Raw genomic sequence first — 14156 nt, forward strand, 5'->3', positions numbered from 1 at the left:
TTTGACGCTCGATCACCAAGTTCTTATGGACGATTGTGGTTTTTGAACGTACCCAAGCTCAATCCAGGATATTATGTGTGGTCTCACACTCTCCATCAGATCCCTTTCTACCGGCTATCCCAGAGCATCTCTGCTCGACGCCTTTCAATCCACAATCACATGCCGAGGGCCGGATACACAGGGGTCATATACCCACATTGTGAAGGGCAAGTCTGGTGCGGAAATAGAAATTACCCTGAGTGCGAGCGTCCTTGGACTTCGAGGAGAACTGACGGCTCAGCCACTGGTTGGAAAAAGAGGAGTTTTGGGATGGAATGGACAGGTGTTTGAGGGATTACAGGTGGAAAAGGATGCGAACGATACCCGCAAGATATTTGAGAAACTGGAAGAGGGGGCTGAGTTCCAAAGTGTCCTGAAGGATATTGAAGGGCCGTTTGCTTGCATTTACCTAGACGTGAGTATCTCGCATCTAATTCCTTACTACTAGGCGACTGACTTGCTTTTAGTTGATATCTTCTACACTCTACTACCAACTAGATCCCTTGTCGCGTCGCTCACTGCTCGTATATCCCCAAATATCCGGCAATGGCACCGTATCCAACATGTTCATACTCAGCTCTTGCTGCTGCGGGCTGGTGCGTGAGGCTGGGCTAGAGATGCGAGCTTTGCTGGGTGGTGAAGGAGGTATCATTCGATTTGATCAAGTTCAAGTCCTCGAGGATGGGACAGTCAGTACATCTTTCAGACTTCTTCATCTCAGCTAACCGATATATAGGTGGACCTATGTAATGCTCTCATCATGACCAATAACTTTGACCTTCCTGAAAGCTCGTCTACACCGTGGGTGAGTGTCATCTATTGCTCTGTTTCGAGGTTTGGCGCCTGGCTGTAAGACTAACTCGTGTCGTCAGACTAGGGTTGCACCAATTAACACCGTCCTTCCCCCTTCAGGCCTCACAGAAGATAGCCCAGCCATCCACAACGCCGCCGTCATCTCGTTTGTCGACCATCTGCAAGCTAGCGTGCGACGTCGAGTAGAGAACATACCAGACTTGGCACCTGGGTGAGTGTATTTTCTTCGGCTCGTATAAAAGTTGATGGTTGATATAGGGAAGCCAAGGTAGCTGTACTTTTCTCAGGGGGGATTGACTGTACATTCCTCGCCTATCTTCTCCATCAGTGCCTACCATTATCAGATCCAATCGACCTCATTAACGTATCCTTCGCTCCTTCCCCCAGACCTCAACTTGCCAACGGAAAAGGGAAAGGCAAGCACAAAACGCCAGGAGTGGAAGGAGATGTTTATGCTGTACCTGATCGGCTGTCGGGCTTGGAAGCTGTCGAAGAGTTGAGGAACGTTTGCAAGGAGAGAGAATGGAGATTTGTGGAAGTGAATGTACCTTATGAAGTGGGTTTGGATTAAATGACAAGATCAAGTTGATGTTGACGCTCCGTACAGGAGGCTAGAGAGCATAGAGCGAGGGTGGTGGAGCTCATGTATCCATCAGTGACGGAGATGGATTTGGTATGTTGTCTCAGTCCTATTGCATTCCACAAACATCGCTGACCAAAATTCAAGTCCCTAGCCTATCCACTTTACTTTGCATCGCTCGGCAAGGGATCAGTCGTAGACGAAGATGGGAACAAAAGACCGTATCAGGTGAAGGCAAAAGTTTACATCTCCGGTCTGGGCGCAGACGAGTAAGTCTACATCGAAATGGGACAAGCTGACATGTATAGGCAACTGGGAGGTTATTCACGGCATCGACATGCTTTCAACCAAGCCGGATGGCAGGGCCTCATCGAAGAAGTGCGTATCTACTTTCTCCCGCACGCGAAGAAAGAAGAATTGACTAACAAAATACATATAATAGACCCAAATGGATCTCAACCGTTTACCTACACGCAATTTATCTCGGGATGACCGCCTCATTTCTTCACATGCCCGGGACGCACGATATCCCTACCTCTCCCTCTCTTTCATCGCCTACCTCTCTTCCTTACCTATCTGGCTCAAGTGTGATCCCCGCCTTCCACCGGGTCAAGGAGATAAACGGTTATTGCGATTAGCGGTGGAAAGAGTAGGGATGAGCAAGACTGGAGCGAGAGTAAAGAGGGCGATGCAGTTTGGGACGAGAAGTGCAAAAGTCGGGGGTACTGGAAGTGGAGTCAAGGGCCCAAAAGCTGGAGAGAGACCGGTGGAGTGGATTTGAGGCCCTATGTTTCGCTGTAGGACCTGTCTCCTTTTAGGTATGGAAACTTGCAAAAGCGACATATACTTGTCTTCCTTGCGTACTGTCTTCACTCTTTCTTTATGATACTACAGGTTGGTCCCTGACACAGCGTTTTCCTGCTCATCCTTCGCTTCCTAAGTCACATAAAGATTCAAGCCTTGACAAAACCAGCAGCTTATATGAAGCGTTCGAAACACAACAGGAGTCAGGATAGGATACATTCGGAGAGGTCTATTCAGAACATTGCGAACGCTGTGGGAGCTGTGGCTTGCTATGGTCAATCTATAAGACATCCTTCAAAAGACTATTATACATTGCAAGGGTGGGCGCCTGCAACAACTGAACTAGAGATAAATTCGCACTCCATATATTTCTATCTGGGGCCATTAACAAGCTATCACGAATTAGCTCGCAGAGTTGACATCGATCAAGATGCGGCCGAGATTTATGGGAGATTGTTTAAGAGCACATCTCTATCTCTCGCCCTCCCTGACCAATTATTTGTGCTTGCATACGACGCCGATATTAGTGCTAACAAAGATCGCAAAACAGTGGTAATATATGAGATTGACTATAGACCCAAAGACATTAAGGGTACGCTAACCCAAGACAAGATGAAACTAAACACAAGATTCACGCCATTGCAACAAGATAAGTGTCCTTTTACCCTCTTCAATGTTCTGTCATTGCGACATCTTCAATTCTCTCTTCTTCCACTAAAAATCCATCCAACACCCTCCTTCTCCCTCTTCCAGACGCCTCCCTTCCCTTATCTTTTCCCACTCCCTCTTGCTGTGGCGTTCCCGCCCCTTCCACAGGTCGCGGAACGCCCCCAGGCCCAAGCATCCATTCATACTCCCACAGATCACTTGGTTTCGCTCTCTTTGAAGGGCTACGCTCAAGAAGTGAGGAAATCACTGCTCGCGCTGATGGAGTCGCTGTACCCGGCACATAGGCACCTGGGATATCTTGAGAGAGTGCAGGTTCGGGTGATGGCCAGGTATATTCCCCTTTGGCGATCCGGTGCATCTTCTTCCTCCCTCTTACTCTTTCACTATTTCCCCCTCCGGGAGTCGCTATCCCGTCCGGCAACTTAATGCTTTCCTCCCGATCAAATGGCAGTTCACCGATGATCAAGCCATAGAGTACCACACCCAATGCCCAGGCATCTGTCTCTCGGCCATCGTATGGTTTACCCATGATGATCTCTGGCGCTGCAAAGCTTTCGGAACCGCATCGTGTGTAGAGAAGAGGTGAAGCGGGGGAAATGAACCGTGAGAGACCAAAGTCGGTCAGTTTGATGAGTGGTTGGCCAGGTGGAGGGAGGAGGTGAAGTGGGATGGAGGATGTGCTTGTAGGTGGGAGGATGAAAGGGTTGGTGGTGAACAATATGTCTAACCGAAGCCATTAGCTTTTCGAACATGGAGGTATGTAAATGGTACCTACTCTCCAACTTGATGTCGCGATGTACTACACCAACCTCATGTAACCACCCCACAGCCTTGACGAGCTCACTAAACACCCTCCTCACAAAACCTTCACCATCCTTATCCCAGCCCATTTCACTCTCTTCTGAACCAGCTACCGGCGCAGGCGCAGGCAAGATCATCCGCCGCCTATTCTCCTCCTCACTCATCAACTCGAACAATTCCCCTCCCCCAGCCGCTTCCAACACCAAAACATCATGTCTTTCCGTTGAGAAATCATCAATGTACCCCACGATAGAAGGGTGTGAGATGTGTCGCAAGACGGAAGCTTCTCGGAGAAAGGCGATACGTGTTCGATGATCAGGCAACGGGTGGGTCAAGAGTTTGAGTGCGACGAGGAGGCTGGTAGCGGTGGGCGCGTGGGTGGGTGTGGAAGATAAGGGTGTTGAACCAGCAGGCACGGCCGACCAAACTGCTGAGAAAGCTCCTTCTCCCATCTTCTTGACCAACCTCCACCCTCCGATGACTCTTTCTTTACGCTTTTCCTTTTCGTGTTCACCATTATTATCCGCATTCGTATTTGGAAAACAAGGTTCGATCACATCCCCAGCTTTCACACTCTCATCCACCCCTGCTTGACGGTGTTCCCTTTCCAGCTGTTGAGATTCTTTACGTCTCAATTTCCAAGGTGGAGGTGTATATCCCCCCGCAGAAGGGGAAGGATGGAATGGAACAGACGGCACCGCATTGGCTTTGGTACGGGCATTATTGAGGGGAAAGAAACCAGCCCTGGGTGTTTGAGGCGATACCACTGTCGGCGTCAAAGAACTCTGTCGAGCAAATTCCGGTCGACTATCCCCGTCATTACTGCTATTCTGCGTTGTGAATGACGAAGGCAGAGGTGCAGGTAGAGGCGCGGGTGGTGCTGGAGGGACAGTATGCGCCGGCGGGGGAGCGATAGGATTTGATAAACTCCTCAGCCGAGATGTACTAATCTCTTCGAACCCAGCTCCCAATCCCATTCCGAACGGTGCACCCCATCCTTCCCTACTTCTATCTATATCCATCTCATCCTTCATTTCGGCCGGGATGACTGTCTCTCGAAACCTCTCTTTCCTTGTGGGTAACCTCAGTTTTACAGTGGATATCCCACTTCCGCTCCAACTTGCGGCCCCGGACGTGGCCGTGGAGGGGAAGCTAGAAGAAGGCATCGTTGTCGATTGAGCTCTCTCATTACCACTCACATCCAAACCCGAAGAAGCAGCAGAAGAAGAAGAAAAAGGTCCCTTGTCCAAAGCAGATGCTGGAGATAACGCACGGGGAGGCGTAGGTAATTCTGCAGAGGAAGCAGAGAAGAATAAATCCGTCTTGCTACTCGAGCTTAGCGCCGGTGACGCTAGGGCTGGGGTGATGACGCCAAGAGTAGCAGGGGTTTGGGGGCGACTGCTGTGGACGCTGTGGACGCTGTGAACGCCGTGGACACCGTGGATGCCGTAGCCGCCATCAGAAACAGCACTGGAGGTGGACGCTGAATGTAACAGCAAAGGAATGCTCAAAGAAGTCTTTTCTTGGGGCGGTGCTGTTATTGTTGGCGGCACAGGCGTGGGCGGGGACGCGGACATGGAAGAAGATGGAGGCGATGAAGAAGTCCAAGGTCGGGTTGAATCGACGTCCCCAACAGGCGATGGATTAGGTGTCAACGAATCCAACGAACTTTGTCTCGAAGTGCCTCCACCATCTTGCCCTTGCCCTTGTCCTTGTCCTTGTCCTTGTCCTTGTCGGTGTTCTTTCATTTTCGTAGGCGACAAGAAAAGAGCCTGGATATGTGCACGCTTGGGAGAAAAATATTCTGGCGGCTCGTCGACAGGCGTCGGTTGGGGCTGTAGCGCCTTGGGACTTGCAGTGGATGAATGTGGGGAGATGATTTCGGGAGTTTTCAGGATATGGTGTACCAGGTTTGGTGGGGTGGTTGGCATTGGGAGATGGAGTTTGGGAGGGGATGATAATGTCATTTTTGGACTCTGTGCTGGTAGTGATGGTGGTAAGAGTGGATAAAGGGAGGGAATGAAAGATGATGATGACCTAAAGTCTGTACTTAACATTTTTTTTTCTTCCTGCCTTGACAGATTGTACGATTTGTGCATAATAACTTACAAATCCCCACCGCCCACATACCCCTTGATCATCTCCCATCTGTGCCATTGCTGCTTCACTTGCTCTTCACTTCCTTTGAAACCCTGAATCTCTTCACCTTTGCTTTCGTCTTGGGGGACGAGAGAGGAGAGGGAATCGAGAGTGAGGGTTCCTGTGGTGGTCCGGAGTTTGTCAAGAGCCGAGGGGGAGAATGTCGGCGGGAGGGGGAGGGAGGAGGGTGAAAAGTTGCGGCAGACGATGAAAGCCTCTGAGTCCTCACGTCAGGTAAGAGCCAGAAAAAAAAGAAGGAAAAAGAAGAGCGTGAAGAGGTAGACGTACCGGCACTACCTTGACGGCTACTTCTCGGTTTCCTAACCCACACCCCACCTCGCCGTCCTTGTGGATCATACCCTTTTGTTCCCACATTCCTCTTCTTCTCATCTCCTTTGTCCTGTCCTGCCTCTTCCGCATATTCCCCCTCCTCCTCAAACTCCGCATACTGTCCAAATTCGTCCTCCTTCTCTTTATCTTCGGGAAGCGGACTGGAGAAGAAACACCTCAACTGCGAAGCCAAAAACTCTGCCCGGGGATCAAGCGGAGAGAGAAAGATCTTGAAAATCAGGGTCGCGCCGGGTGCCATGAGCGTTAACGACAGCGTGAGCGCGGCGAGGAGAAGTTGGGAGTGGAGGTAGGCGTCGAGATCGTGGACACCCGTCACTGCGTGGCGACGGAAGTATGCTTGGGTTAACAAAGGCTGACAGAAGAGGAGAAATGAAAGGACTTACCGTCAGGAGCACCGTCGCATACGACGAGGTCAGCCTTTCGTCCACCGAGAGCATCCAGCACGAGCGGAATGGTGGAGGGAAGAGTGATATCGGTTTGTAGCGTCGTGATATTTGGTAAAGGCGCCTGCGACCCCATGCCCTCTGATCAGCACTTTCATGACGATGGAGACATAGGATCGTGAAAACATAGGACATGGGGACATACCATAGGTTGTAGATCACAAGAGACGACTCGGGTTCCCTCACCGCCTTGTTTACTCTTCGGTTTCAGCTTTTGCCCCAGAACCTGGCTCCAACTCCCAGGAGCGGCACAGAGGTCGACCGCGGTGTGGACATTGGTGAAAAGGTCGAATTCCTCGTCGAGATGCAGGAGCTTGTATGCTGAGCGGGCACGGTAGCCTGCGGATTTGCCCTTGCGATAGTAGACGTCCCTATGATCGATTGAGGACTTGGAAGTGGGCATTGTTTTCGCGAGTGGAGGGGAGATGAAATTTGACTGGCGTTTGGCGGAAGGCGAGAGTGTCCCCCTTTTTCGGGAGATGGCAAAGTGGCGGATATGCTTGGGATATTTTGGTGTTGTTGCGTAAAGATGGCGGAAAGGCGGAAAAAAAAGATGGTGAAATGAAGAGATAATTCTTTATCTTGAAGATACACAACCGCGGATGGCCACGCAAGGAATGACAGAGCATTGTATACAACCACGCTCTGTATCAACGCATGTTCACACCTCGACTCGAGACTGTTGTTCATGTCTACTCGACTCGAGAATGTGATTCATGTCTATATGCATACAGAGGTTGCTTATGTATATATCCAGGGCATATCCACTCCCGCCCACACCGTCAACACGGTCTATGAGCTTGCTATGAAGTCTTCTTCTCCGGTAACGGCCCCGTTCTAGATGCCGCATCTTCTCTAAAGGCAACAACAACGTATCCAACGAGGATGAGATTGGCAGCAGCGATGGCTGAGATGGCAGCAAACGTTGTGGAGCCTACGTAGCGTGAAAGAGAATGAGCAACAGTCGGACAGAGGCATGCGTCCAGGCGTATACACTGACACAGACCGGACGGAAAACCACAACGTGACGCACCGTCCCAGAGATAGTTGAGAGTACTAAAGTATGTTCCTATGGGCACGACGGCCATCAATAGAGCAAAGAGGACGAGTTTGTAGAGGACGGCACTGTGGGTTCTTAGCAGCTATGCTGGCAGCTGCACTGACAGTATACACACTCACGGCTGCACGCTCTCCTGCGGGGCCATGGCCATCTTGCCGGTAGATACCCTGTTGGACATTGTGCGTGTAGTGTACAAGTGTTTGATGTGGTATAAAATATAAAGTGACGACTGAATTGATGCCGTGGTAGTCATCGTCACTGGATGCGACAACAAACATTAGGACACAACAAATAACTGCAAACAACCAGGCAACTGTCCTCGCACAACATCCCACTTCGCAACTCGCACGATGGCCACCGAGTCCCGGCGGATCGCCCTTGCCGACCCGCACCACCTCGCCCCGCCTCGTTTCCTCGTCGGCGGCCAGCTCGCACACATGCTCTCCGGCGATGTCAAGCTCTACGAGTGGGACCGCGACGTGAGTTCTTGTCCGTATTCCATACCATGCGCGCTCAGCCATGCCCGTGTCTGCAGAACGGGAAAATGTCCATGCTCGGCCTCCAGACAGAGATTGGCCAGATCAAAGCACTCGCCTGGTCGCCGTCTCCGGCCCACAGACATCTCATCGCAACGGGTCTGTCCACCGGCAAGACACTCCTCCTCAACCTCTCACCATCCACCTTGTCCCTCCCCGTCGCCAACCCGCCCCCTTCGCCTCCCGTTATTGCTGCCCTAACAGTCAAGCATACAAGGGCAGTGTCGAGTATATCCTTTTCCCCCCACGACGCCAACTATCTCGCCACAGGTCTTGAACGACATCGATCCGATTCGAGCTTGTTGATCTGGGATATCCACGATGCCGTCGCTGCTTCCCGCTTACCACCAGACGGAGACGTACACTACACCCGGCCCGAACTTCGACTCCCGATAACCACACCGCTTGCCAAGACATCTTCCGCTTCTGAACCGAGGCCAATACAGGCATACTGCCCGTCGGAACAAGTCAACTCTGTCGCCTTTATCCCTACTGCTCCTTACTCCCTGCTGTCTTCTGCGGGCAACAAGGTCATTAGGCTATACGATCTTCGTGCGCCGTCAAATACTTTGAAAGAACCCAATTCTGCAGGTTCCCTCGCGCAATGGTCTACACGTACCGTCATGTCACTCTGTCCCAACCCGTCCTCTACCCTTTTCGCATCGTACGAATCAATCCAAGGAGGCAATAGTACAGTGAGACTGTGGGATACAAGATACCCAGGCCAAGAAATTGTTGGGTGGGAAGTGAGAGGTGGGGTAGTGGGTATGAGCTGGGTGGATAGTATGAGATTAGGTGTAGGCAGTAAAGAGGGCGGTGTGGGCGTTTGGGATATCGTTCGATGTAAACCCGATCAGTCTGGGGCTAGTGAATGGGTTACATTGGGCGGTATGCGTCAGAGTAAGTGTTATATCTTCATAATCTGCAAATCTGCATTTGCTAATCGTGAATGCATAAACAGTTATCAAGCCCAAACCAAACATGCATTCATTCGCATTCACACCGCCAACCCCGCCCAAGCACATCGATGTCATGTACGTCCTCAAAGACAGTACGATATCCATCGGTCCCGTCTCCACCGCGCCTGTGCTGGCTTCCAATTCTCATGGGGGCCTTTCCATCTCTGAACCTACATTGTACTTTATCGATCCTGATATCCCTCTAAGATCGTCATCGTCATCGACATCTCCCACTGCCCACGGTTTGGTCCAAGGGTCAGGGTTGGGGTTAGAAATCGGCCAAGGAGATCGGGCGGCAGAAGGAGAGGCAGGGGCAGGGGTTGAAGCCATTTACCCTCGAAACAAGTTCCAACTCCCTCCCGACCAAGTGTCCACCATCCTCAACGAACATTCCCGTCTCCGTTCCTCCTCCTTTGGAGCTGTATCCACCATCCACCCTGCCTCCTCGCCTCTTCACTCCCATACCAATCCCCATGGCCATGGCCGTCCCCATGTCCCACCCTCCGCGCCTACAAGACATCTCCCCTCCGGCTCGGGCCCCAACGTGGCTATACACCATATCCCAGATATGTTGACCCAGTCGTTCTTATCCAGAGATAGGTGGCATGAAGAAGATCCAACAGGGGTGATTAACGATCGTGATGAGATTACGGGTGGGTATGAAGGGTGGAGAAGGGTGTTGGGTGGGGATGTGGGGGTGGTGATGCGGAGAAGGGCGATGGAAGGGTACGGTTTGGATAACGTGAGTTGATGGGCCTGTCTTTTTCTTTTCTTTGATGCTTTGATTACTTTGGTTGCGACGTTGAGGTCTGTTTCCGTTTAGTTTCTAGGCGGCTGACCGAAAAGAGAAACAGTTGTTATTGAACGCGGCGATAGCGACAAAGTATCGTGGAAAATTCAAACTTGCCGGTGTCTGGGAATTCGTCGAACGTAAGTTCCACTCCCGTACCTCACGTACTCCTCGCCACTTTACTAACCCGCACACTTTTTTTCCTTAGACCTAACCAAAACCATGTCCCCCTCCGTCTCCTCTTCCGGTGGGTACAACCTCACTCATCAAGGGATTTACCCCATCTGGACATCCCTCGGTACACTCGACGCTGCATCCGCTTCTGGCGGACCCATTTCTGCCGCTTTGAACGCTGATGAAGACGGACCCGGTGGGGAAGGCGGCGGTTTAGTCAGCGAGCTGGAAGAGAGATTGAGACGCATGAATATCAAGGGGAGTGGTGGTAGTACAGGAAGGGGAAGCAGGTCGGCCTCTGTATCTCGAAAAGGTAGTGGTACCCATACCCCTCGCGAACGCAAGATTTCGGAACGTACATCCCACACCCACACCAACACCCACTCCCACTCCCATGCCCACACATCATCGACCTACCCGCAAGGTCCCCCCTCTTACCTCCCCGCCATCTCCCACCTCCTCTCCTCCCGTCTATCTTTTCCCGATAAAGCCATCCACCCATCGGAACTGAGACCGTCTATTTCATCTTCCTCGGAGAAAGTCGAGTTGAGGAGGTTGATCCTGACGATATGCGGGGAAAGTAAGGAAGGTGGGAAGGGGGAGGTGGAGGAGATGTTGAGGAGGGGGGAGAGGAGTAAAGCAGCATTTAGGGCGTTTTTCAGGGGGGATGAAAGTGGGACAGTGGGAATTTTGATGTCTAGCGAGGGTACGTCGAATTTGAGCTCTTCCACCCTGTGTTTCTTTTGCTCCTTTTTTCTCTGTCATCTCCGTTTGGAAGAGGGCTAACGGACAAGAGATAGATCCAAATGATACATTACTCGGCTCGACTATCGCCGGGTTCATGTCCCAATCAGCTTCTACACGAGGATCAGAATATTTCAACGCCCACTGGCCCAACCTTATTCGCCGGGTGGACGACCCGTACGTTCGTGCGATCCTTTCTCGTATTGCGGGTGAAGACTGGGAAAGTGTCTTGGAAGAGGAGTATATACCGTTGTTGGAGAGGATGGTCGTTGGAGTGCAGTATCTCGATGATTGGGAGGTAGGTGTTTTTTTTTTCTCGCGACCATTAGGAAGCATTGGAAGCTAAAACGATTTGGGAAAACGGATCAGTTCTCCACATTCTTGAAAGGCCGAATGTCCCGATTCGCCCGTTCATCCTCCCTACATATGCTCCCTCTCACAGGCCTCTCGCCTCCGGCACTCTCACTCCTCTCCCGCTACCTCGCCCGAACAGGCGATTTACAAACCGTCACCCTTCTCGCTGCCTTTTTCCCGCCAGGGAAACTCAATCAAGCGGAGAAGATGATGGTGGAAAGGTGGAGGGAAGGGTATAGGGATATGCTCGATTCGTGGGGAATGTGGGGGGAGAGATGTGAGTTTGATGTCAAGTGGGGGAATTTGCAGAGGTCGTTGGGTGGGGAAGATGCAGGAGAAGAGGGATATGGCAAGACGGGGACATGCCCAGTGTACGTCGAGTTTTCTTTGTCTTTTTCAGACCACAAAAAAACCTTATTTGTCAAGGATGCTGATCCCAGTGACGTTTTTATAGCTGTAATAACCCCTTGCCAATAGACACTGAGCATAGGCTGCATCAGAAACATGCCATGCGAGGTACACCGAGTGTTGGCTGGCCTTCGGAGCGTACAACAGTTTGCGTCTATTGTCAAGCGCCGTTACCGCGATGTGTGATTTGCTTGCTTCACGTAGACCCACACAGACCGCCAGTAGATGACGGTGAGCGGCCAGGGCATGTGACAGGTGAGTTGATGGTAAATGTAGATTGATGTTAATAACAACTTAGATACGATTGATTCGGCATATGTTTTCTGCTTGACATGTAGGCATGGCGGTAAGTCCCAAATCATCCATCACGAATCTTGTAACTTGCGGACTGACCTACGTCTCAATAGGTCATGCAAATCACATTTTGCCCTGGTTTGAAGGCGGCCTGGATGGGGGAATCGCACATTCAGTCTGTGCTGTTGCGGATTGTGACTGCGAGTGTGCAAACATATAAAAGATATTCATAGACATTGGCATAGCAGGACGAAAATAGGAGTATTCAATCTAATAATTGGTTTACGAGATGTATGTACGATCTAAGATACAGAGCGAAGAACTTGGGACGCTATTCCCAGCCTCCTCTAACTACGCCCACCCTCCATTTCTTGAGTATCGAAGATACAGCCACTGGACCAATGATGGTGTTAACCACAATAGCCCAAATAGCTATCAAAAATTCATCCTCATCAAATAACGGGATTGGGGTGTGACGGCCAATTTGAGAGATCAACAGCCCGATTTCTCCTCTTGCAACCATTGCGAATCCCAAAAAGAGGACAGCTGGTACCCTATCCTTCCACGTCCAATCACCCTTACCCTCCTTCTCGGTCACTGGCAGCCCTTGTGCCTCGCTAATCTTGCCTCCTTTACTCTTTGATGGCCAAAACAACCACAAGCCACACATGAGTTTCCCGAGGACCATCCATATCGAATACACGATCCCCTTCCAGATGATCGATCCCCTCCAAAGACGAAGGAATGGAATAGAGTAGCCGATAGAACCAAAGAAGATGGGAAGGAGGATGTATTCAACAAGAGGGAAGAGGAAAGCGTTGTAGGTACTGGCGAAATCAAGGGGGTTGGGACGATCGTCACTGCCAGCTGGAGCGGGGCGACGTGCGCGCGCAGGAGAGGGCAGATAAGCAAAGTGGTAGCCGATTGTGCCTGGGTGTGTATGAGCGCGAGAAAGGTCAAGAGACTGGCGGGAGAGTGTATACGCCATCGGGATAGGCTTTGGAGCTTGATCGCCAGATCCAGTGTCAGGAGTAGGGTTGGTATTGATACGGGTGAGAGGTATGTCCGAGTTGGAGGTTGTCTCGACAGTATCCTCGTCTGGCTCAGAGACATATGACAACATAAGACCTCCTACGTAAATACCGTAAAGAGGACTAGTGCCTGCATACCCAGCAGCGGCGACCATCCCAACGGCAACAAGGAGGATAACCCCCATTGAACCCAACCTTCCCGATTGGAAAAGCAGCTTTTTGCTCCTCTGCGAAGTCAGGAGCGGCTTGAGTACCCAGATCGTCAAGGGGATCGCAATCGCACCTAGTCCAATCGTCACCCCTACAATCCTCCCAATTTGAGGTCCTACACCTCCATTGCTTCGCCCGAGGATTTTCATAATCTCGGAAAACACGAAGGCGATTACATCATCCGCCACTGCCGCGCCGACCAGCGCCACCCCGACTTTTGTCTGACGGAGGTCAAAACCAATCCCTTTTGTACCTGCCAGCACAGCAAGGGTTGTGCCGAGTGAGGTCGATGACATTGCAGCGCCAGAGGCGAATGCCGAGAGAGGGCTGTAGCCGAAAGCTGGAATGCAGAGGAAAGAGAGGGCGAGGGTACCTGCCACGCCGGTAAAAGCAATGGCCATGGAAATTGGAATAAGCGGGATTAAAAGAGGTAATGAAGTTGTTATACCGCCTAAGTTTAATAGCATCAATAATCTAGCTCACTCGCCCCTTCTTCTGGGAAATACTGGACACACCTTCGAGAACAATAGCCAGCAGGCCAATATAACCGATAGTGACCATTGTGGACTGCCAGTCAACATCCAACCACTGTGCGAGTGGTGATCCAAAAATCATTCCTATGGCGATTTCGCCAAGTAAACCTGCTCCTGTTATGCGCTGGACAAACCAGCGCGCCATGTTTAGCAACCAGAGATATGTCGAAAAGATGAGCAAGTGAGCTGTGGAGGGCTCCTCGTAAGAAAAATCGGACGGCATCGCATGGGAAAAGGATTTATGTGTTATGTGTTGGTATAAAGTCTAGCTGATTTGATGGTGGGTAGTTCAAAACTACTTTTTAAGTCGGAAGAGTTGCAGTTAAAAAAAAGGTGTGGAGAATTTTCCAAGACAATTTGAAGGTTACTTTTAGAACGTGGATGACGACGAGGATGACGATAGAGATCTGTTTGCTTACGTACC

General features: G+C 51.0%; 5 protein-coding genes across 5 annotated transcripts; 2 read left to right on the plus strand and 3 right to left on the minus strand.

The window, feature by feature from the left end:
* Positions 1-73: 73 nt before the first annotated feature.
* On the plus strand, positions 74-2213 carry CNBK3010 (hypothetical protein; the record flags this gene model as incomplete). Its single annotated transcript, XM_767504.1, has 9 exons — positions 74-454; positions 507-728; positions 776-844; positions 912-1063; positions 1111-1408; positions 1460-1525; positions 1580-1701; positions 1741-1810; positions 1875-2213. 9 exons carry the CDS (start codon positions 74-76, stop codon positions 2211-2213), a joined length of 1719 nt encoding a protein of 572 aa, XP_772597.1.
* A 693-nt stretch (positions 2214-2906) lies between these two features.
* CNBK3020 (hypothetical protein) lies at positions 2907-7042 on the minus strand (the record flags this gene model as incomplete). Its single annotated transcript, XM_767505.1, has 6 exons — positions 2907-3628; positions 3681-5755; positions 5816-6062; positions 6134-6511; positions 6580-6703; positions 6785-7042. 6 exons carry the CDS (start codon positions 7040-7042, stop codon positions 2907-2909), a joined length of 3804 nt encoding a protein of 1267 aa, XP_772598.1.
* A 400-nt stretch (positions 7043-7442) lies between these two features.
* CNBK3030 (hypothetical protein) lies at positions 7443-7877 on the minus strand (the record flags this gene model as incomplete). Its single annotated transcript, XM_767506.1, has 3 exons — positions 7443-7573; positions 7673-7764; positions 7819-7877. The coding sequence occupies 3 exons, from the start codon at positions 7875-7877 to the stop codon at positions 7443-7445; spliced, it is 282 nt and encodes a 93-aa protein (XP_772599.1).
* A 172-nt stretch (positions 7878-8049) lies between these two features.
* Positions 8050-12178, plus strand: CNBK3040 (hypothetical protein; the record flags this gene model as incomplete). The annotated part of the gene is made up of 10 exons (XM_767507.1): positions 8050-8178; positions 8235-9135; positions 9197-9936; positions 10049-10124; positions 10193-10864; positions 10959-11200; positions 11272-11627; positions 11711-11919; positions 11963-12010; positions 12072-12178. The coding sequence occupies 10 exons, from the start codon at positions 8050-8052 to the stop codon at positions 12176-12178; spliced, it is 3480 nt and encodes a 1159-aa protein (XP_772600.1).
* Positions 12179-12289: 111 nt separating this feature from the next.
* CNBK3050 (hypothetical protein) lies at positions 12290-13955 on the minus strand (the record flags this gene model as incomplete). The annotated part of the gene is made up of 2 exons (XM_767508.1): positions 12290-13650; positions 13715-13955. 2 exons carry the CDS (start codon positions 13953-13955, stop codon positions 12290-12292), a joined length of 1602 nt encoding a protein of 533 aa, XP_772601.1.
* Between the last annotated feature and the right edge of the window lie 201 nt (positions 13956-14156).

The sequence above is a fragment of the Cryptococcus neoformans genome, chromosome 11, assembly GCF_000149385.1.
Source record: "Cryptococcus neoformans var. neoformans B-3501A chromosome 11, whole genome shotgun sequence".
Taxonomy (NCBI): domain Eukaryota; kingdom Fungi; phylum Basidiomycota; class Tremellomycetes; order Tremellales; family Cryptococcaceae; genus Cryptococcus; species Cryptococcus deneoformans.